The sequence below is a fragment of the Plecotus auritus genome, assembly GCF_963455305.1.
Source record: "Plecotus auritus genome assembly, chromosome: 8".
NCBI lineage: Eukaryota > Metazoa > Chordata > Mammalia > Chiroptera > Vespertilionidae > Plecotus > Plecotus auritus.
This window is the reverse complement of record NC_137782.1, coordinates 11,229,606-11,253,702: the sequence shown is the minus strand read 5'-3', so window position 1 is coordinate 11,253,702 and position 24,097 is coordinate 11,229,606. Positions and strand designations below refer to the sequence as shown.

At 38.9% G+C, this 24,097-nt stretch overlaps 1 protein-coding gene across 5 annotated transcripts in view; it reads right to left on the bottom strand.

The window, feature by feature from the left end:
• DYM (dymeclin) overlaps positions 1-24,097 on the bottom strand; it is a 260,359-nt gene that overhangs the window by 161,790 nt on the left and 74,472 nt on the right. For all 5 annotated transcript variants that reach the window (XM_080684272.1, XM_080684270.1, XM_080684273.1 and 2 more), the window contains 2 exons: positions 18,005-18,130; positions 15,481-15,623 (listed from right to left, as the gene is read on the bottom strand). In XM_080684272.1, the coding sequence (XP_080540398.1) occupies positions 15,481-15,623; positions 18,005-18,130 (269 nt within the window). The remainder of the gene's footprint in view (positions 1-15,480; positions 15,624-18,004; positions 18,131-24,097) is intronic.

Below are 24,097 nucleotides of genomic sequence, written 5' to 3'. Positions count from 1 at the left end.
CCTTTGAAGAGTCTAACAAAAGAGCTGGGGGGTTTGAGGACAAAAACTGCTACACAGAGAGGGAGACTTACAAGAGTCTGTTCTCATCACACTGCTTTCTGGTTGCTAGTAGGTTCTGATAACTCCTACAAATAGCCCACCCTAGAAAGCCAGTTTGTTATACTACTGCCTTCTGTTCATCCACTATACATTATCACTCAGTTGTAAGTCAGGATGAGGGTGAGTTACAAGAAACAGACTGAGTAATAATGGCTTCAAGGAAAGTCCAAAAGTAGGAGCAGCAGAGCTTGCACGTTGCTCCATGATGTTCAAGAGCCAGGCTCCTCTTCACCCGCTGCTCCACTGTGCACAGTCTCTGTTCCTAAGTTTACTCATGGTCCAACACGGCTAAACCCACTCCAGCCAGCCTGTTTTCATTCGAGGCAGCAGGACTGAGTTGAGTACATGCATTCTCTTTACGAACTCGACCTATAAGTTTGCCTATACCAGTGGTCGGCAAACTCATTAGTCAACAGAGCCGAATATCAACAGTACAACGATTGAAATTTCTTTTGAGAGCCAAATTTTTTAAACTTAAACTTCTTCTAATGCCACTTCTTCAAAATAGACTCGCCCAGGCCGTGGTATTTTGTGGAAGAGCCACACTCAAAGGGCCTAAGAGCCACATGTGGCTCGCAAGCCGCAGTTTGCCGACCACTGGCCTATACCACTTCTGCTTACATTCCCTTGGCCAAAATATAGACCATACCTGGCTACAAAGGGGTCTGAGAAATCTGATCTATACTTGGCATCCATGTAGTTAGCTAAAATGGGGAGGGAGACCAACTAGCAGTCACTGTCATACCACATCCGAATAAATCCTTTGCAATGTCCCCAAAATATGCCTCTTCTACTTGACATGATGGAACAGCCAGCTTGCCTTACATACCCTGTCTTTTAAGCCCTTTAACTTAGCTCAGGAAAAACAACTGTGCCCAGATAAACCAGCGAGCTTTATGAACAACATGAGAGCTGGCAGAAGTACTGGTAGTCTTACCATAACACTCTCCCTTTGAATACAAGCAACAGGATGCCTCAAACATGTGCTATTAATCAAACAGCCAAAAGGAGGAAGTAAATAACTTTAGCTGTTTTACTGCAAGAATTTGCCTGCTCTCCTAATCTGCTCAATTCAGGAACTGAAATTAATAAAAGTAACACTTTGGATTTAAACCACACCTTTCTTTATTAGGACTCAAACTTTTCAAGCATAGAGTAATACACTATTTTGTTTTCAAAACATATCCTAATTACAAGATAAAAGATATTATTTGCACATTTTAAATGTCTCTTGAATATTTAATTTGCTATATGTATATATACATATACACAGGGGCAAGAACTGAAAAAGAATAAGAAAAAAAGTAAGATTGCCCTGACCGGTTTGGCTCAGTGGATAGAGCGTCGGCCTGCGGACTGAAGAGTCCCGGGTTCGATTCCGGTCAAGGGCATGTACCTGGGTTGCAGGCACATCCCCAGTGGGAGGTGTGCAGGAGGCAGCTGATCGATGTTTCTCTCTCATCGATGTTTCTAACTATCTATCCTCTCCCTTTCCTCTCTGTAAGAAATCAATAAAATATATTAAAAAAAAAAGAAAAAAAGAAAAAAAGTAAGATTGATTTGTTACAATGGTGGAATTACAGCTAATCTTATTTTTTACATTTTCATAACTTCTGATGGTCTCTGTGAGATAATGAATCCACATGATATACTACTGAAACTGTATTCTTGGAGAAACATTAATGGCATGAAAAATACAACATAATGTTACATAAACAAGACAGGATTTTACAGCCCAGTCAACATGGCTCAGTGGTTGAGTGTCAACCTATGAACCAGGAGGTCATGGTTCCATTCCTGGTCAGAGCACATACCCAGGTTGAGGGCTTGATCCCCAGTGGGGGGGCGTGCAGGTGGCAGCCAATCAATTATTCTCTCTCATTGATATCTCTCTCTCTCTCTTCCTTCTTCTCTGAAATATATATATATATACACACACACATATACTAGTGGCCTGGTGCATGAAATTTGTGCACGGCGGGGGGTGGGGGGTGTTCCTCAGCCCAGCCTGCACTCTCTCCAATCTGGGACCCCTCAAAGGATGTCCTACTGCCGGTTTACAGGGATCGGACCTAAACCGGCAATCAGACATCCCTCTCACAATCTGGGACTGCTGGCTCCAGCCGCTCACCTGCCTGCCTGCCTGCCTGATTGCCCCTAACCACTGCCTGCCGACCTGATCACCCCCAACTGCCCCCCATGCCAACCTGCTCACCCCCAACTGCCCCCCCTGCTGGCCTGCTCGCCCTCACCTTCCCTCCCTACTGGCCTGCTCACCCCCAACTGCCCTCTGCTGGCCTGCTCACTCCAAACTGCCCCCCCCCCGCTATCCTGATCACCTCCAACTGACCCCCACTGACGGCCTGCTCACCCCCAACTGGCCCCCCTACTGATCTGCTTACCCCAACAGCCCTGCCCCCCACCAGCCTGATCACCCACAACTGCCGTCACATCCTGGTCTGATCCCCCCACAGAGACCCAAGCTCCCAGCCTCTCCTTTTTTTCTTTCTTTCTTTTTTTTTTTTCAGCGCCTCCTTGAGCAGAGGCCAGGGCCAGCTGGAAGCAAGTATCTGGGATTTATTTATCTTCTATAATTGAAACTCTGTAGCCTTGAGCGGAGGCTAGGGCCTGCCAGGGCAGGCAGGAAGTTTGGCTTCCTCCATCACCGGGGGCAACCCAAGCCTCCTGTTTGCTCCAGCTCCATGGCCACCGACATTTTTGTTGGGATTTATTTATCTTCTATAATTGAAACTTTGTAGCCTTGAGCGGAGGCCAGGGCCAGCCAGGGCGGGCGGGAAGCTTGGCTTCCTCCATTGACGGGGCAACCCAAGCCTCCTGCTTGCTCCAGCTCCGTGGCTGCCTCCATCTTTGTTGGGTTAATTTGCATATTTGCTCCTGATTGGCTGGTGGGTGTGGCTTGCGGGCATAGCGGAGGTTGGTCAATTTGCATGTTTCTCTTTTATTAGTGTAGATGAATTTACAAAAAACTATACTGTCATTAGTCAGTGTTGTGACTGTAAAAACAGATAAGGAAAATAGAAAATCAAATTGTAAGTCATGTAAAGTCATTTAAATACCTCTGAGAGGTATGGCCCAGCTGGACAGAAATAATATGAAAGAATAGAAAATGCACCCCAGGAGTTCAAAAAACAGAGCTGGAGGAAGTTGGCTCTACTGATGTGAGCTTACACTATGCATTTTCAAAGGTGGCAGGATCAGCTCATGGGGCAAAACTTGAAAACTTGATTTGGGAAGGATGAGAAAAAAACTAACTCTTTTTAGGTATAAAACACAGATATTTACAGCATATAAACAGTATATATTTGTGATTTTAAATTTTCCTTTGGGAGTGGCAATGGCAATTAGGAAAAAAATGGTCTAAAAAGGCTCTTCAGGATGGTGATAATAAAAAGGTTAAGAAACACCAGTCAACAAAAATCACCCTGAAGAATAAAGTACTGGTGTAACTCAAAATAAAGTACTGGTTAAACTGAAAAGTAACAAACAAGAGTAAATAAGAAATTCATATAAAATTGCAAACCAGAGACATTTGAAGAATAAAACATACGTCTACGCACTGCTGTCATCCCTGGTAAACTGAGGAGGACAGGTACTTTACTCCTTATCCAGTACTACTATATATGTTCATGATAACCATGTCCTTGCTTGTCATTAGAGTTTCACCATCCACAGACGGAACTCTAAACAGCGTAGTTTAGATTTGCCTGGCTTTCTTGGTATAGGTTTACCTGTCTTTGAACTTTCATATTGTATGTGTTTTCTTGTAACTTGCTGTTTTGACACAAGGTGGTGTTCTAAGAGTCATCCAGTTTATGTGTGGAGTTCCTTTAGCCTGAAGTAATTTCTTTAACCTGAAAAATGGTACTGATAGCTCGCAAGGCTTCCAATTTGAAGAAGTTATGGTTAAGGATGCTAAGGAGGTTGCTGCTGATCTGTGTTTGCCCTTTTTAACAATCTAGAAAATTGGGGGTGGGGGGGAGTTGCTTAATTTTGTAAGCAGAAAGGCTGAAGGAACATGAAACATATAAGATAAAACATGTAAGGTGTTTGTAAAACTAGAGAAATTGATACAAACAAGAGGGGGGGGAAGATGAGGCAGGTAAATAAATGGTAACTAGTATTTGTTTTCAGCATTTATCATGTTCTAAAAACTTGCTCACTACTTGTCATGTTATTTAAATGTAACAAAAGCCCACAGACAGGTAAAGAGAGTCTAAATGCCACCTTTTAAGTGAGGAAATTAGGGATCAGCAAAGTTAAGTAACTTAATCAAAGCGACACAGCTAGAAGGAGGCAGGGCCGTTTCCAGCTCAGGCCTAGCTAATGCAAAAAGCTGTATTATTGTCCAATCCACCCATTATTTTGCTGGTGAGAATGGCTCTCTGCTTCTCTCCCTCCCTTTCTTTTGTCTAGCCTCTGTCAAGTATGGGACCATGATGGCCTTACAGAAGTGAGTGCAGAGGCTGCCTCTCTCTGTCCACAGCCACCTAATTTGATTCAATGCGCCTTCACAGACCATGGTCTGGCTCACAAAGGCTACGAACAAGAAGAGGGAAAAATGAAGACATTTACCATAATCTTACAAAGAATCATCATTCCATTTTTACAGATGGGGAAAGGCTTCGAGAGGTTACAAAATTTCACAAGCTTATAGAGCTAAATAGCTCTCAGTAAAAATGTGAGCCCAGGTCTGGTCCAAACTTCACATTCTTCAGAATCTTACCTAGCAATTCAGGAAGAATTAGGAGCTTAGAGATAGCTTTTTAATGAACAACCTGAAATTTACAACATTAATTCATCCTCATAGTGATTCTATTTTCCCCCAACATTTTGTTATAAAAATTGTCAAACATGCAGAAAAGCTGAGTTATATAGTGAATACATACTTATACACTCATCTCCTAGATTTTACATTACCATTTTGCTAAATTTGTGATAACATCCCTACCCATCTATGCATCCCTATATTCACCCATCAATATAACTTCAAAGTTGCAGAAAATTTTCAAAAGGAAAGTCTTCAAATAATTCATAACACTAGAGATTTTAAAATATTTATTCATGTAAAAGGTGGTCTCCAAACTACACTAACTATAATTTATGAGGGTTTTTATTATCATTCACAAATTATAGGCAAATAACCTTGAATAAATTTAACCTTTGAATTTACTTCCAAACATCCATGCTGAAATTAATGTAAATTAAAACAGCTGCTTAATAAAAGTTACACTCACTTAACCATGATAGAATTTAAGTTTTAAAGCAAATCCATTTTAATAGTTTCATTTTTCAAATAAGATTTATGCTCTCAAAGAATTAGAATTCAATAATTTTAACATTCTTACTTTTTAAATATCTTTAAATTTTATAATTCCACAATAAATTATGCTACAGAAGTCTCAAAAACAGCCCTGGCCAGTATCTCAGCTGGTTAGAGCATCATACAATACACCAAAATTGTGGGTCTGAAACCTGGTCAGGGCACATACAAGAGTCAACCAAAGAATTCATAAATAAGTAGAACAACAAATTGATGTTTCTCTCTCTCTCTCTCTCTCTCTCTCTCTCTCTCTCTCTCTCTCTCTCAAATAAATAAATAAATAAATAAAAATAAAAAACAGATTTTAAAAAATTGGTGCCAAATAAACAACACTTAGAGCATGCCTTAGAAACTTATTACTAGAATTTCATCTGGAATTGTTCGCTTTATTCTATATTCTTCCTGGTGATAAATGAATTCGTTCCCCAACTATCTGTGGCATAAAGAGACCTTAATCTTCCCTTCAAATCTGTTAAGAAGGAAATGAGAGTATAGGATGGCATACTGACTTCAAAGCCATTTCTAGAAACTGGTTTGGGAGTAGCTGTTAGCATATTACAATAAAAGATAACTCAATATTGTATTTTGACATTATATTACTTCCAATGAATATCATTTCATAAACACCTTTTAAAAAGTCTAAAATCAGAAATAAATCCTTTTTTCAGAGAACAATTAAAAGTAAAATAACTTATATGACTACTCTACAACTAAATATAGTCATTCTGTGTTGTCGATACTAATCTCAATGCTCAATGTGTCCCTGCAAGAAACCACTACAAGGAAATAGTAAACTGAAATTAACTATATTTTGTAAGTCAAAAAATGAGTTCATTCCTGAAATTAAAGAAGAAAAAAAGGTCATTCTTTCACCAGGTATATAAAATCTACCAAATCATCCCAAATAAAAATGAATGAGAATGCAATTACTGTTTGTTAAAGCACTCTCTTTTTTTGAAAATTCAAAGTGCTTTAATTAGGAATGTTTTCACAACTATGCCTGTTTCTGAGTGTCACATACTTTTTCTCTTTCTCTCAATGAATCAGCCCAGCAAAAGCCGAAACTGAAGAGAAAAAACCATCACATAACATAAATTGCAACTACTGCACACCATCCCTATCACAATGAATTTAGTCACTTTCTCAATAATAGCAGTTTGGAGAAATATGAGTTTTAATCTCCGAATTCTACTTTATTAAATTCTCCATTACAGCATTTGTCTAAACAAATAATCACCACTTTGGTCTTATAATTTGGCTGGGACACCCACCACAGCAAGCAAAGGGGAAAAAAATTTTTGATGGCTCATTCAAATGGAAAAGCCATATATCAGAAGTTATTGTGTGAAACTTCAGTACTTGTGATGGAAAGCGCAGTTTGGCAGAACACATTTAATCAGGCTTGGCTCTTTAAAACATTAAATACCCAATTATAATCACATTACAGTTGTGTCTTATAACAAAAACAAAAAGAACACAAGAAATTTCAAGGTCAACCTTCCTTGCTTCACCTTCTTTTAAGCATTAGAGACAATTTAAAAGCTTGAAAATATACTAAAAGACAAGGTCAAAGAAGTAAGAATAGAATCAAAAGAAACACTGAATAAATGTTATAACTTATCTTTCCTTCTCACAATATAACTATTCAACATAATTCTTATAGTGACTATCTGAAATTTATATTATAAATAAGTATCAGATATTTTCATAATTTATTTACATTCAAATTCTGAGTAAACCTGTAAATCATACGGTCACTGGCTTTTTTTTCTATTTTTTTTCAACAAAAGTTATCTTTTAAATATTACTATGCTGTATCTGTTACAATAGTGACTTTTTACTGTTTACCTACTAGGTGCCAGCCTGTGTCCTATACTTTTGCTCATTTGATCACCTCAGAGCCCCTCGCAGGGAAGATAATCCTCATTTTACTCTGAGGAAGCTGAGTCACTAAGAGGTTAAATAGCCCAAGAACCCCTAGTTAGCAAATGGCAGGACTGGCATTCAATTCTTGGTCTATCTATTACCAACAGCCAGAACCTGATACTTGCACCTCTTCCATAATACCAAGCTACCAAAATCTAGAGCCAGTCCTGCCAAAGGACAACATAAAGCAGTGGACTCCAAAATTCGGGGGAAAAATCTGTTTCAATCACAAAATTGTATTTTTGGAGGAACTGCTTATATATCTTGGAATGCCTTAAACACACACACACACACACACACACACACACACACACACACACACACAAACATATTAGTGAGGCTGAGTGGGCTATGAGGGATCTGCTTTGTCCACAATCCTCACCACTACCACTAAGCAGGGCTGTGGTTTAAAATAAAGAATGACTGGAGCTAAAAGTTGCCTTAGCTATCAACATACAAAGGAGACCAGCAGTCTCCCAAAATGAGAATTTCAGTGAGAGGAATTCCAGCACAACCTGCTTAAAACATATTATGAACTAAATATTTGTGTCTCCCCAAAACAAATATTGAAGTCCTAACACTCAATGTGATGGTAATAAGAGGTGGGGCCTTTGGGAGGTGATCAGGTTTAGATGAGGGCATCAGGGTGGAGACCCCATTATAAAATTAGTGCCCTTACAAGAAGAGGAAGAGACACCAGAGCTTCCTTTCTCTGCCATGTGAACATACACTGTGACCATCAGCACGCCAGGACAGAGCCCTTACCAGAGAACACCAACCTGTCAGCACTTGATCTTACACTCCCACACTCCAGAACAGTGAGAAATACATGTCCACTGTTCAAGCCACCCAGGCTACGGTACTGTGTTACAGCAGTGTGAGCTATTGGTTACCACCATACACTGAGCTCCCATCAGATAACGAATCCCACAGGTAAGGGTCTTCGGCCAGTTTTGTAGAACATCCCTAACAAGGTAGGGTGATACACTTACAAATTCAAGTAAGAAATAAGTATCATTTGCCTTGCTGACTATAACTAAGACTACAATACTACTGATATTTCTGATTAGATGAACATTTGAAATATTTATTACAATTCAGGTTGAGTGGGCGTCAAGTGTTTATTAAAATCTTTGGCCAATTTCATAAAAAAAAACTGTCAAGCAGAAAATAAAATCAGATAAATTAGTAAATAAGAAATGGTGCCTTAGTGATTGTTGTTAAGGCAAGTTCAGTTAGGAAGCAAGGACAAATCTCTTGTGGGCAATATCTATTTAACAATCAAATTTTCCTTTCTGACTGCCATTGGCCAAAATTTGCACCACATAAAATGAAAAGCCAGTTGGAGAAACAGCAAAAACATGGCTGATGTATTCAATTTTGTCAGTTTTCAAAAAGACAGTTTTTACATAAATTTTAAACACTGAGCAGATAAAAAAGATAAAATATTCTCTTAATTTTTTAAATTGTCTGGCATAAATTTGTTAAGAGATTTTCTGATCATTAACTTCATCTAATTAAATTTATTTCCTTTTCGATTATTTTAATTTTAATTAACAAGCAGCAGCAGAGCTTTGGTGCATGTAACATGAGGATAAATGCTACACAGTTTTGGAAGTGATTTTATGCACAATATCTCACTTATTCCTCACAAAACGGCTTATGTTTATCAGCTTTATAATGAGATTCAAAGTTGAAGAACATGTCTAAGATCACCCTGAGCTGGGACTCCATCCAAATCACCTGATTCTCAGTATCACGCTCTGGAAATCCATCCTTATCCACAAAGACTTCCAGGAAGAGTGGAGAGAAAAGACAGCTGTGAGGTCCCTGTGGTGTAATCCAGAGAACAGAGAGAGGAGAGGAGGGGGAGAGCCTGGTATGAACTCACAAGAGGCTCACCCAGCATCTCCTGCCACTGGGGGTCTACCAGCCCCCGTTTCATGACGATCCTTGAGATTAAGTCCTAAAAGTCAGGGTAACTTTAGGAACCCTCATTAGTTACTCTGCTGTTGGCTGTCTGGGGGAAACAGCCTATTTGCCCCCTCAGCAAATCCTCACTGGGATTTCAGGAAAGAAAATCTATTCTCCATAAAAGAGACACAAAACCCTGTTTTATTAATTTTCATTCTTATTTTACATATACACTCTGCTTTCCACACAGAAATTAGAATGTGTCAAACTCTCACAATATGTTGTCAAGGGCATAAGCCTGAAAAAAGCAGGAAGCCCCCAAATACTTTTTAAATGATGACATAGAGCTAAAAATGAGAGCAAATCTTATTCTTTGGATGGAATTATGGTCCACACCACAACTAACAAAATCATAACTAACTGAGAGGCACTGAAAGGTCTGTACCTGTGTACATAAAACCTGAAGGAGAAAAGATAGGACACAAATGCTATGGTAAAAGGAACAACGAATTCACTAATAACTGAATATTATCTGCCAAAAGGACCAACGGGCATTTCGACTAGATTAATGAAAAAGTGCAGTGTCCAGAATGGGGCGGGGGGGGGGGGGGGTTCCCAGTTCCAATCTATTTGATGCTGGAGAATTGTACTCATGGTCAGACTCAGAACTGGCTGATAAACTGGACCTCATCAACAACAGAGAGCAATGCAGAAATCAGTAAGAGAAACTAGTATCTTACACAGAAGGGGGTCGGTGGAACCCCTTAGAGCTGCCTCAAAACCATGTATTCCTCAGTAATTAACTGGACTGGCTCAAGTGTCTGCCCTGATGGGCCCCAGCACAGGAAAGGGGCCCGCACTCGAGTGGTACAGAAATGAACCGGCCACATCACCATCTTCTAGAATGCTTACTGGAAACCTGTATGGCCGGGCCCCACCTCATGCCTATAACTCAGAAATTCCAAGGTATAAGCACATGCATTGTTTTCAAGTATGCCAGGAGGCACTGCTAATGCTGGGAGCCACCGTGTGACCTTTATATTTATCTCTACAAGCCTAGAACTCTACGATTCCCTTAAAACACTACAGTAATTAAAGCTGTAGCATTCTTTTCTACACAGTAAAGTAATATAGCAATTGATTATTTTGCCATTTTCTCAGCATATTAGAGGAATTTCTAAACTACAAAGGAGAAGGAAACCATTTTTTCTTGTACTGAAAATTATGAATAGAGGCATGTTGGCATGTATTTTATATATATTACCAGATAACGTAATATACGAATGTATAATTCATTCTAACCACTTTCAGTTAAAGAAGCAAGTCACACTTGACACATGTAAAAACACTTCTTTAAAAAGAACAAAATCTAGACAAGTTAATTTTCACTACTCTCCTTAACTGCAAAGAAACTTACCAGCAGTAATTAAAAAGTACTAATAATCCCTCTAATTATTTATGACACTGAGCAGACATCAGCCAAGCACTCACTGTGTTCTGCAGGCCAGTAATAAACACAAAGGACAGATGCTGCAGCCCGGAGTGTTTAGTCTAAGATAGATAAATTGGTACGCGCAGGCCCAAGAAAACCTAATTGTAAAAATTCAACTTAAAAGCAACACCAATGACATTATATACTTACTAAAGGAGATTCTGAACTATAGAGGGAAATCTCTATTCTTTATTTTTACTGAGGTAGAAACAAATGCCTACCTCATTTGTTTTTAAGGATAGCTGAATGTTAAATTGACTAACTTGATAAGTATACTGTGGTTGTGTAAGAAATGTTACCTTTTAGGAATTATACATTCAAGTATTTAGGGGTAAAGGGCCATGAGGAATGTAACTTACTCTCACGTGGTTAAAAAAAAGTGTGCATGTGTGTGCGTGTGTGCGTGTGTGCGTGTGTGTATGTGTGTGTGCGCAGAATGATAAAAGAGAGGGAAGGAAAGAATACAAATATATAACAAACTAGAGGCCCGGTGCACAAAATTCGTGAAGGGGGTGTGTGTCCCTCAGCCCAGCCTGCACCCTCTCCAATCTGGGACCCCTCTCACAATCCAGGACTGCTGGCTCCCAACTGCTTGCCTGCCTGCTTTCCTGATTGCCCCTACCGCTTCTGTCTGCCAGCCTGATCACCCCCTAACCATGCCCCTGACAGCCTGATTGATGCTTAACTGCTCCCCTGCCAGCCTGTTTGCCCCTAACTGCCCTCCCCTGCAGGCCTGGTACCCCCCAACTGCTCTCCCCTGCAGGCCTGGGTCCCTCCCACAACTGCCCTTCCCTGCAGGCCCAGTCGCCCCCAACTTTCCTCCTCTGCCGGCCTGGTCACCCCTAATCGCCCTCCCCTGAAGGCTTGATCGCCCCCAACTGCCCTCCCTTGCAGGCCTGGTCCCTCCCAACTGCCCTCCCCTGCTGGCCATCTTGTGGTGGCCATCTTGTGTCCACATGGGGGCAGCCATCTTGTGTGTTGGAGTGATGGTCAATTTGCATATTACTCTTTTATTAGATAGGATGAGAGAGAGTGTTAACAAATCAATCTAGATAAAGCTATATAGATTTTTTGTAGTATTTTTATGTTTGGAACTTTTCTCTATGTGTGACTTTTATTTCCAAATAAAGCTTTTAAAAAGAGGAGGAGGGAGCCTGGCCAGCATGGCTCAGTGGTTGAGGTCAACTTACACACAGTTCGATTCCCGGTCGGGGCACATGCCCAGTTGCGGGCTCAATCCTGGTGTGGGGCGCGCAGGAGGCAGCCGACCAATGATTCGCTCTCTTTCTCTCTCTCTCTCCCTCTCCCTTCCTCTCTGAAATCAGTAAAAATATATATTTTTTAAAAGAGCAGATAAGAATCGTGTATGTAAAATAGCTGCTAACCTGTCTGGCAAACAGAAGGCATTCGAAAAATGATAGACATGTCGCTATAACTGACTTCACACCTACCTTGAGTGCAGATGAGCATTAGCTTTTGGTATTTAATTACATACAAGTATGTACTGAGAGTCCAGATATAAGGTGCTCTGCTAGATCTTCAGTGAACAACCTCAGGAAGTCAAGCAGCCGCTTACACACTCAGGAGTCAGATAGTGACAATGAGAGACAAGACAGCAAAGTTCAGGAAGCAAAGAAACTAAGCTCAAGTGCAAACCAACATCACCTCTTTCCTGTGTGATCTTAGACAAGCAATTTAATAGCTAGAAACATCTCTACGTCTAGCACATCAAAAGGTAAAAACATCTATTTCACAAGGTAGCCATGAAAATAAAGTAAGATATACGAAAAGTTGCTCTGTAAGCTCAGAAGTGTTATAAATATGTTAGCTGTTATTGTATTGTATGTAGAGCAATGTAGGGAGATGAAACTCCTACATAGTAATCATAACGCAAAGCAGAGTGAGTGCCACAGGAAAAGATTACATCCTGCTAGGAGGGAGAAGAGGTGGACGGGCAGAAAATTAAAGTGACAGAGAGGAGGGAGGAGGATTCTAGGTTAAAGAGATAACCCAAGCAAAGGCATGAAAAAGAGTGGCAGGCCTGGAAGATTTAACGAAGGTTTTGCAGGAATCTAGGAAACAAATAATAGATAACCGGAAATAAATGGGAATGAACTGGAGAAGGCTGGCCTAACTCCTGTGAGGGCCCAGACAGGGGACTCATTACTCATCTGGACCCAGTTCTAGCACCAGTATTCGCATCTTCCCTTGCCAGAGCCAACAGAACTTCACTATCCAAAACTATAAAGTTTTCCAAAATAAGGCATGCTGTTTCAGAGGAAATAATTTCAGCAAAACATACAATACACACACGATGAAAGGAAATGTTTTCTGTCCCACGAAAAATTCAATCCCAACGAAAATGAAGATAATCCAAAAGAGTTTATAATCTGCATCTAGCTTTGCAACATTCTTTCTTTTCAGTGAGGAACCTCCAAATCACATTTTCTCAAGCCAATATTAGTAAGAAAATTCTGCCCTGGCCAGTGTGGCTCCGCTGGCTGAGCGCCATCCCATGCACTAAAAAGTCGCTGGTTCAATTCCCGGTCAGGGCACATGACCAAGGTGTGGGTTCGATCCCCAGTCGGGGTGCACAGGAGAGGCAACCAATCAACGCTTCTCTCTCACATCAATGTTTCTCTCTCTCTATCTCTCCTTGCTCTCTCTCTAAAACCCAATAAAAAAAATTTTTAAGCACTTTTTTAAAACAGGAAAATTCCTTAACTACCAACCAAAAAAATCATCAAAAGTGATCACTGAAAACTAAAGTCAAATTTTCTTTGTCAGTTTGACTGACTTTCCTAGAATGGGGCTTAATTCAAATTACATACTGTGATCAAATTTACATTTTACCCACAATACAGCTTTGCTTTTTAAGAGAATGTCCTTTTGTTGTTTTTATAATCCTTTGACTTGCATACTGTGAAATAACGATAATTACTCCATCATGTTTTATATTTTTGTATGAATAGATTTGTAAAGATTTAGGAAGAAAGCTATATAAAATGTGTTGTAACTATAGCACACTAAAAATTCTAACTATTTTAATGCCCTTAACTGAATAGTAACTTCTAAAATGGCAGAGGAAAAGACCATAGATTCACTGAAAATTATATAAAAATAATCTCAGATCATCTATCCCAACTTCCTCATTTGAAAGCCAAGGAAGGAAAATTAAGGCTATATTCTGCTAGCTAGGTGGGAGCAGATCTAAAATCAGGAAGTCAAGTGTTTTGGCACCTGGTGCTGATGACACCAGATGCCATCCTGGACTTCATTCTGATGCCACATAACTTCAAGAAAAACCAAAACCACCCATGAATCTACATTAACTTTTTTAAACAACTCCAAAGTTTTGCCATTGTTTTGGAGAAAGCAATGAATGACCTTATACTCTCTGCTCCCCCAAATCTCCAACCACATTGGAGTATTGCAAAATACTCAACCTTTAAATCCCTATACCGGGTTAATAATTTAAAAAAGCAAATACTACTGGATTAATGAAGTCTTCCCACGGGACACAAAAAGCCATTCCTATGCTGCCTTCATGGCCATGAATGAGTAAGCATGTACAGCCTGCTCACCTGAAACAAGGCGGGCAGTAGGTAAGAGTAACTCGGAGAATAAAATTCTGCAGGTCTGGCATTCTAGGCAGCTTGCTTAGCACCAAAGACAAAGCCATGAGTGATCACAAATGTAATTCAACTCATAATTAAAAGAAATCAAAGGAAGGCAAATCTAGAAAGCCTGGTTCACAGATCAATTCCTAAAGTCAACGGAGAGGTCTTTTAATACAAAGAAGTTCCCATGACTCATTATCTAATGTTACCACACTGTAGTTGTCCATTTTCACATCAAACTTATGTTCCTCCCTGAGTGTGGGGAGGATGGGACAACCACAAGTCAGCTGTGGAACTCAGCTCCATTTAAAATTCCTCCAAACAGCCGAACTCTGCACTATGTGATTAAGTAGAATGTTTAGTAAGAGCAGCTGTGCAGACCTCACAACTACCCAAGTGTCAGCCTACTCTTCTCCTTCAGAACAAAGCAAAAGTTCCGGTTAAATAGCCTCTCGTGGCATAGGTCCTCACACCAACAAAGGGGCAGACCAGAGGTACTCGGTACTTCCCAAGTCTTAGGTCTGATCACTATGAAACAGAAATGAGGCTTTGGTGAAAAAGGACTTTCCACAGTTAACAAAATTTGCTTCTAATCTGATAAAACTCACATTTGTGCCACTTTTGAATTTATAACAAAACTCTTCAAAATATACTAATTGGTCATCAACAAATGAAACATTTATTACAATAAGAAAACTATACCCAATTAGTCACATAAAACCCTAACCAATACAGTCCTTAAAATAGAATGATTTCCTTATAAAACACAAGCAGTAAAAAGTTACCAAGAGCATAACTGAACTGTACAGCTAGAACTCATACAATATGCATATTTATAAACATTCTTCTTGAAAAATGGTGCCTTATAGGTAAACAATTTATTCAATATTTGCATATATTTAAGTGCATTCACTACACTGAATGCAAAAATGAATGTTTTAAATTACTTTCAGTATGTCACATTTACACAGCTGCACAGATCCAATATAACTGTTAGTTGTGGCAGCCAGGGGAAACGGAATTATTTACGACTCATTAAACAACAATCTGTGTACATCAAAGTACTGGAAAAATCAGCAAGGGCTTACTTGCTACGCCTGATGCAAGTCCATACAGCAGTCCTCCCCCATCCGACTGCTGAGGGAAAACATGGGCGCCTGGGGGAGGTGGCTTTTCTTGTCTGATGAAGTTATACAATAAAGTTTTCACAAGTTTGCTGGTGTATGGAAGACTACACAGAAAGGAAAAAAGAAGAAAATCAGACTCATACTTATGGGAGTCATCTAATTGTATATAATAATAATAAGAGTCTATATAACCTAGTAATACAGAAGGATTAGCACAATTCAAAGAAGTCTAGCATGGTCACATAAAGTGAAGACCATCAGATTTGAGGCTTAACTCTGGCTTTCTCCTTACTATGCCATAGATCATTGGTCAAATCACTTCCACTCTTGAACTCACCTTATTTGTAATCTGTATAACAGGAGAGATACTATCAATTCAGTGTATAATACAGTACCTGGCACTTGAAGGGAAGTAGTAATATAGAATTAGTAGGGAAAAGCAAGAATTAAAAAGCAATAATATAAAAGAGTATACTTTTTAAGTATGAAGTTTTTCAATTAGTGCATGCATACAAAAATATATCTGTATGTACACAGATTTTGTAAACGTTATACTCTTTGCTTCTAAGAAATGAGATGAGGAAAAGGGAGAAAAAAAATAGGTGAAAAGGGATGTGTGTCCACAAATTGGTGATAGATCAGTTTCTGCAATATAGAGAAAATTTCTTAATAGACTCTTGAGCCAAAGCTCAGGCCTTTTCCCTATTATCAGTGAAGGTGCCATGAAGAAAACAAAGGTAGTAAGAAGGATGAAAGTCCCTGAGAACTTTAATCAAAGCTACTTTGTCTTTGTCTTACATTCCAAAATTCTGTGAAGACTGTACCAATAAAAGGTGTGTGTGTGTGTGTGTGTGTATTTAATTTATCTATTTCCATCCCCACCCACTAGAAGACTGTAAGCTTCTGTCAGAGTATAGCCCCACATCCTAACATGCCTGGCACATGGTTAGCACACAAAAAAGATGTACTGACTAAATGAAAATAGGAACAGTCAGTCAAGAGGTTATGTGGAACTGGTGAAAAGGGAAAGACAAAAATAATTTCAATGAAATATTACTGGATGACTGCTTAGACATAGAGAATGGTAGAGAAGAAAGATGACTTCAAAATTTTAATTCTACAAAGAAATCACTACAGAAAGCAATGGAGCTGGGGAGTAACGGGGGCAGGAAGGATGGATAGTTTGAACAAAAAAGGAGAATATGGTTCCTTATGTGTTGAAGGTGCTGATAGAACAACTAGAGGAATGTCTGGTTGGAGATACAGAACAATACTAAGGTAAGAGCCCTGGCCAGATAGCTCAGTTGGTTAGTGCAGTGGTCGGCAAACTCATTAGTCAACAGAGCCAAATATCAACAGTACAACGATTGAAATTTCTTTAGAGAGCCAAATTTTAAACTTAAACTTCTTCTAACGCCACTTCTTCAAAATAGTCTCGCCCAGGCCATGGTATTTTGTGGAAGAGCCACACTCAAGGGGCCAAAGAGCCGCATGTGGCTCGTGAGCCGCCGTTTGCCGACCACTGGGTTAGAGCATCAGTTGGTTAGGCCAAGGTTTGGGGTTAGGTACCCAGTCAGGGCACATACAAAAATCAACCAATAAATGCAATAAATAAGTGGAACAACAAATCAGTATCTCTCTCTCTCTTTCTCAAAAATCAATCAATAAATAAAAATTTTAAAAATACTAAGGGGATAAGACCAAAAATATAGATTTATACAAAAAAAAAGACAAATTTATTTTTTGTTGTTTACTTTTTAAATATTCACTTATAGTTGACATTCAATTTTATTTTATACTAGAGGCCCATTGCAGGAAGATTCCTGCAAGAATAGGGCTTCCTGTGGCCGGAGGAATAGGGGTTCTCCACTACCCCGCCTGCTTCCACCTGCTTCCCTCCGTCTCCGCCGCCCCGCTTGCTTCTCTGCAGCTTCGCTCCCTTCTGCAGCGCTTGGCTTCCTTCTACACTGCCTTCAGTCTTCACTCCATGCCTGTGTATGCAAATTAACCTCCATCTTTGTTGGGTTAATTTGCATACTCGCTCTGATTGGCTGGTGGGTGTAGTGGAGGGACCGTCAATTTGCATGTTTCTCTTTTATTAGTGTAGATTACTTTCAGGTGTACAGCACAGTGGCTAGACAACCATATAATTTACAAAGTCGTCCCCCAATATTTTCAGTACCCATCTGGCACCATACATAGTTATTACCATATTATTAACTATATTCCCTATGTTGTATTTTACATCCCCGTGACTATTTTGTTAAAAACCTAGACAAATTTAGCCCTGGCTGGTTTGGCTCAGCGGTTGGAGCATTGGCCCTCAAACTGAAGGGTCTTGGGTTCAACTCCAGTCAAGGGCACGAACCTTAGCTACAGGCTCCATCCTGACTCTGGTTGGGAGAGTGTGGGAGGTGGTCACTCCATGTCTCTCTCCCTCTGTCTGCCTTCCTCCCATGCCCCTCCATTTAAAATGGAAACATACCATCGACCTCGCATCAAATACTTGTGACTAATGCTCTGTCGCAAAACTTCCTTGTGATATAGTTGACAGGAAAGGAAAACAACCATTGTTGATATAGCTTCTACTGATATTTCATATGTAATGTCTCTGGAGAAATAGGAAACAAAACAGAATAATGGATCAGTTTGGAACAGTAATATAGTGCTCTTTTCTAAATTTAAAAACTCAAATCTAAATATTCAACATGCTTGTATTATAAAAAATACTAGTATGTTTAACATAAAAATTAAGTTAAGAAAAAATATGAAACCGTTCCCCAGTCATTAGCTCTTATAGTTGGGTCAGGTATCCCATTACTTCCCTATTTTCCCATTCCCATCCCCTACTGAATGACAAGTCTATTTATTAGTATATAATGGAAACAATTACTAGCAGTACTTTGCTTTAAAGATCCACTCTACAGCCCTTATGTTCATCCCTGTTTAGTTATAACACAGAAACAAATATTCAGATTATAAAACTGAAAAGAAATCAGTATAGGAAAGAAAACAATGCCTTTTCAAGTTGACAGTCACTTTACCATGAGAACAATGGCATGTCCTACACTCCTATCTATAGTGCCCTCATTCTCAAGGCCAACTCTGCATGTTCAGCAAAGTATGAACACTAAACAAATTATTCCTGTTTTATATGCATATTTCTTTTGAGAAGGAATACTCTTGTCCCCTCCCAAGATCATTATTCCCTTTTAGAAATAAATCTTATCGCATCTTGGCCATTTGGCTAAGATCAAGGGTAGAAACAAATCTTAGATCAAATAAAAAGGAAACAAAATTTTTCTGAGGAGCACAAACAGAAATAAATCCTTAAGAAATCTTCAGTTATTATAAAAATTTAAACAAGATTATCACGGGGAACAGTAACATGTTAGACCAGGAAAGTAGAAATCTCAACAACACAGCAAAAAAAGTAATAACTCCAGAAGAACATAAAAATATTTTATGGAACTGAAATATTCATGGAAAGCCCAAAGAAAAACACTATCTACTTAAGTGGGGCTTATTAAATAAATTAAAGATGACTTAATGCTAGAACTAGGCAAGCTTAAATTCTACCAGATATTTTAAGGACAGAATTATAGTGCTGACAGAAATATCTTTTCAATACAAAGTATACAAAACTCAAGAGGCCCATTCAATTGATCTAAAGCCATGCAATACCACTGTAGTAATAAAAACAGCACACAAAGATAAACCAATGGAACCCAATTGAGAACTAAACATATAGTCAGACCTGTCTATATATGGAAGCAATATATAATAAAGATAGATCCAGAAAATAATGGAGAAAAAACAAATTGTAGAGAAGATGGTGCTAGGAAAATATGGGCTCATTTAATAAAGAAAAATAATCATGGATCCCTAACTTACTACCTACTACCAAAGACCTATGACAGACGAATTACAGACTTAGATGTGAATGGCAAAACTAAAGTTAACAGAAGAAAATGTATAATGATACGTTTGTTAACATCCGCATAAGAAAGGACTTCTACGCTAATAAAAGAGAAACATGAAAATTGACCATCACTCCGCTATGCCCACCAGCCAATCAGAGCAAATATGCAAATTAACCAAACAAAGATGGTGGTTAGTTTGCATACACAGGTGTGCAGCGAAGACTGAAGACAGCGTAGAAGGAAGAGGGAGGGAAAGCACGGGGAGGGGTGGGGGGCGGCGGCAGCTGTGGGAGGGAAGCCCACCTCGGTGGGCTTCGCTCCCTTCTCTGCTTCCCTCAGGCCGCAGGAAGTCCTATTCTTGCAGGAATAGGCCTGAGGAAGCCCTATTCTTGCAGGAATCTTCCTGCAACAGGCCTCTAGTCTTAAATAAAAGCCTAAGAGCACAAACCACAAAGCCAAAAACAAAGGCATTTAATTACATCAAGACTAAAAAGTATTGCTCAACAAATGAAACTTTGGACAAAGTTAACAGAGAGATGATAGACTGAAGGGAAGAACAAAAAACTAGTATCTAGAATGTTATAAGCAATCCCTGCAAATGGCAAAAAAAGGCAAGAACTCCACTAGAAAACTAGAGTGGAAAATATAAAGTCACTTTAAAACAATATGCTATCCCTTTATGCCCTAGAAAATGTAAAGGAGTGGCAGGCATATGATGATATATAAACCCTCATGCACTGTTCATGGGAATATTAACCAGTCATTTTAGAAAACAACCCATAACCCACTATATGTATACACCCCAAAGAAAAATTCACAGAAATATGTCTCACTGTGGAAGACACTCCCTAAATGACCCCAATAATCCCTACTTCCTGATATTCATGATCTTGTGTAGTTTCCTCCCCTTGGATCTGGTGACTCACTTCGAACAAAGCGAATACAGTGATAAGGTGCCACTTCTGAGATATGAGCTTACAAACAGATGATGGCTTGTGTTGGGGATGCTCTCATTCTTCTATTTGCTTTATCTGAGGAAAGCCAGCTGCCTTGTGAGCTGACATATGAAGAAGTTCACCTGGAATTAAGGGAGGCCTCCAGTCAACAGCCAGTGAGGAACAGAGGCCCTCAGTCCTAGAGGAATTAAATCCTACCAAAAGCCAAGTGAGAAATCTAGGAAGCAGTTCCTTCCTAGTTGAGGCTTCAGATGAGACCACAGCCCCAGCAATAAACTCAACTACAACATCATGAGACACTTGAGTCTGGGGCACCAAGCTAAGCTGTACCCAGATTCCTGATCCTAAAAACTGTGAAACAATGTTGTTTTAAATGGCTAAGTTTTAGGGGGATTTATTATGCAATAATAAATAGATAATATAAAGACATTCCTCATTTGTGGTGTTGCAGTCCAGGTGAGCATCACTGTGGAACTGGCTAAGTAAAATGTGGATGTACACAATGGAGCAGTTTTAACAGCAACACTAAGCTGTTCATTTAGCATCAGAGGTAGCTCTTAGCAGTTCTGAGAGGAAAAACTAAAAAACTGAATGAGTTCTGTAACACAATTCTACTTATGTACATTAAAAATATATGTACACATAAGAATATTTTGTACTTGAACACATACATGTATTAAATACATGCACTAACACATTAAAATGGTTATTTATGGAAAAGAACCTAGTTGAACTTATCACAGTAGGAACTTAACAAATATTAAATGGAATGAACAAACCATCTACAATTCTGTATTTAACAAATTTAATTTGCTAAAGTTATTTGCTTTGAGAAGTTGAATGTTTCATTAGTTTTTACATTGTTGCCGTTTGCAAATCCCCACAAACTTAGCTTAAAACAGCACACATTTGTTACCATACAGTTCTGGAGTTGCAGCACAGGTTTCAAGGGGTTAAAATCAAGGTATCAGCAAGCTGCTTTTGATTCAGGGGGCTCTAGGGAAGAATCCATTTCCTGCTAGTTTGGGTTGTTCACATGATAGAGCTCTTCCTGGCTATAAAACCCGGGTCCCCCCTTTCTTGCTGCCTGTAAGCTGAGGGCACTTCCCAGCTTCTAGAGGTCACATCATTCTTTGACTCATGGCTCCCTTCCTCCATCTTCAAAGTCAATAATGGCTTTGAATGACTCCTCATACTGCTTCTCTCTGACCCACCCTTTTGGTTTCCTCTTCTACCTTTAAGGACTCATGTGATTAAATTGGGCCCACTCGGAAAATAAAGGACAGTCTCCACATCAAAGGCCCTTAACTTTAACCACATCTACATCCGGTAGAAGATGTTTTCTTCTATTCCTATTTTGCTGAAAGTTTTTTCATGAATGAATGTTGAATTGGTCAAATGCTTTTTCCACATTTACTGAAATATCATATGGCTTTTCTCATTTGTTTTGTCAATGTGGCATATTATATTGATTGATGTTCGAGTGTTTAACAATATTGCATTCCTGAGATAAGCCCCACTTGGTCATAATGTATTACCCTTTTCATATATTACTAGATGCAATTTGCTAATTTTTTAATTTTTTTTATTGATTTAGACAGAGAGAAGGAGGGAGGGAGGGAGAGGGCGAAAGAGAGGAAGAGAGAAACATCGATTTGTTGTTGCACTCACTTATGCATTCATTGGTTGATTCTTGTATGTGCCCTGACCAAGGATCGAACCCCCAACCTTGGCGAATCAGAACAATGTTCTAATCAACTGAGCTATCCAGCCAGGACAATTTGCTACTTCTTAAAAATATATCTTTCTGTTTTCTTTTTATATAATGTCACTATTAGCTTTAGTATTAGGGTTGTGCTGGCCTTGTAAAACAAGTGCTTTTGAAACACTTTTATTGAAATATGTACTTTATGATGTAATATTGAGCAAAGACAGCAGAATAATATGCATCATAGAAATGAATATACATGCAGATGTTAATATGCAAAAAATAAAAACAGCAATCCTGGAAGATGAGATTATAGGTAACTTTTATTTTTATAATATATTTTTATTGATTTCAGAGAGGAAGGGAGAGGGAGAGAGAGAGAGAGAAACATCAATGATGAAAGAGAATTACTGATCAGCTCCTGTTGCTTCTGCAGGCCCCCACCAGGGACCCAGCCTGAAACCTGGATATGTGCTCTGACCAGGAATCGAACCATGACCTCCTGGTTCATAGGTCGATGCTCAAACAATGAGCCACATTAGCCAGGCTATTATTTTTTATTTAAAATTTTTAATTGAGTTTATTGGGGTGACATTGGTTAACAAAATTATATAGGCTTCAGGTGTATAATTCTGTAACACGTCATCTGTATATTGTATTGTGTGTTCACTACCTCAAATCAAGTCTCCTTCCATCACCATTTATCTCCTCTTTACCTCTTCTACCTCCTCTGCCCCTCCCTTTACCCCTGGTAATCATTATACTGTATCTATGTTTTTTAAATTTTTATAATAGGAAGAGCATAAAGAAAATGAGTGAGAGGAGCATTTGCTTCAAACTGGTTGTCTCTACAGGGAAATTTCCTGAAAAAAAAAATAATATCATAAAAGATGATCTGAGGATAATACCTAATCTCATTTTGACCACATATATTTTATGAACACTTTCATGTGTTTAGATTTTTGACCAATATAAATATATCATCTATTTGAAAATTAAATTAATCAAGAACTAAAAATAGAGGCTAGTCATTAAATTGAACTTTTATTGATTAAAATCTGATGACATATTGAAATAAGAGCAAAAAACTGAATCTCACTGTGGTATACTGTAGGAGTCATCGGCCCAAAATTAGAAAACTTAGGACCTGCTTCTAAGTTCCCTATTAAACTCTGTTCTCTTCAGCAAATAACTATCTGTGGGTCTCCGGTTTCTTATTTGTAAGTAAGTATATTAGACCAAATTATCTCAAACGCCATTTCTTGCTATAAGTTTCTATAATGCTGAAAAAAAGAAATTCAAGGCAATGTTAGGTTCCCATGAAAACAAAATTTCAAATATATTAATTGGACTATCTTAAGTGCCAAATAATCAAGGAAAAGAGCCAGACAGACCAATACTTGAAATAAACCAAAGTTCTACCATGCTGAGTGTGGTGGTTTTTAAAAGATGAAAAATGTTTTAAGCCAACAGATCTTTCTTGTTTTAATGTCCTTGTATAATCTTCAGAAGATTTTCATTACACAATCACCAAAACAAAGTCAACTTTAAAAAGCCAAAGTGTTGCTTTGGCTCCATATTATCCCAAGAACTTTCCACCATCTGGCTGAAAACGTCCTAGAACAAACTACTGTTGGAGCAAGTTATTAATTTCATGTGAAGAAAAAAAAGACAGGCGCCATGACCTTGCCCTGCTCTGCTAGGGCAGAGTGGAACATTTGGATAAAGACAAAAGCCTTCATGAAATGGGTGTTAGTGTTGGCGAAGGGCAAAGTCAATGAACACAGAGGAAAAAACATCCTCCTCTGACTTACTGCTGGAGAAGAAACGGGACAGCACTGTAAGTGGAACACAAGTTTAACAAAAACAGCTAACAAGTTCAAAGGATTAACGCCTAAATCCAGAAATATCACTGTCTTGCCAACATGAGAGTCTAAAAGTAAAATATAAGGAAAGATTAAAAAGTGGTATAGTATATTACAGATACTGCC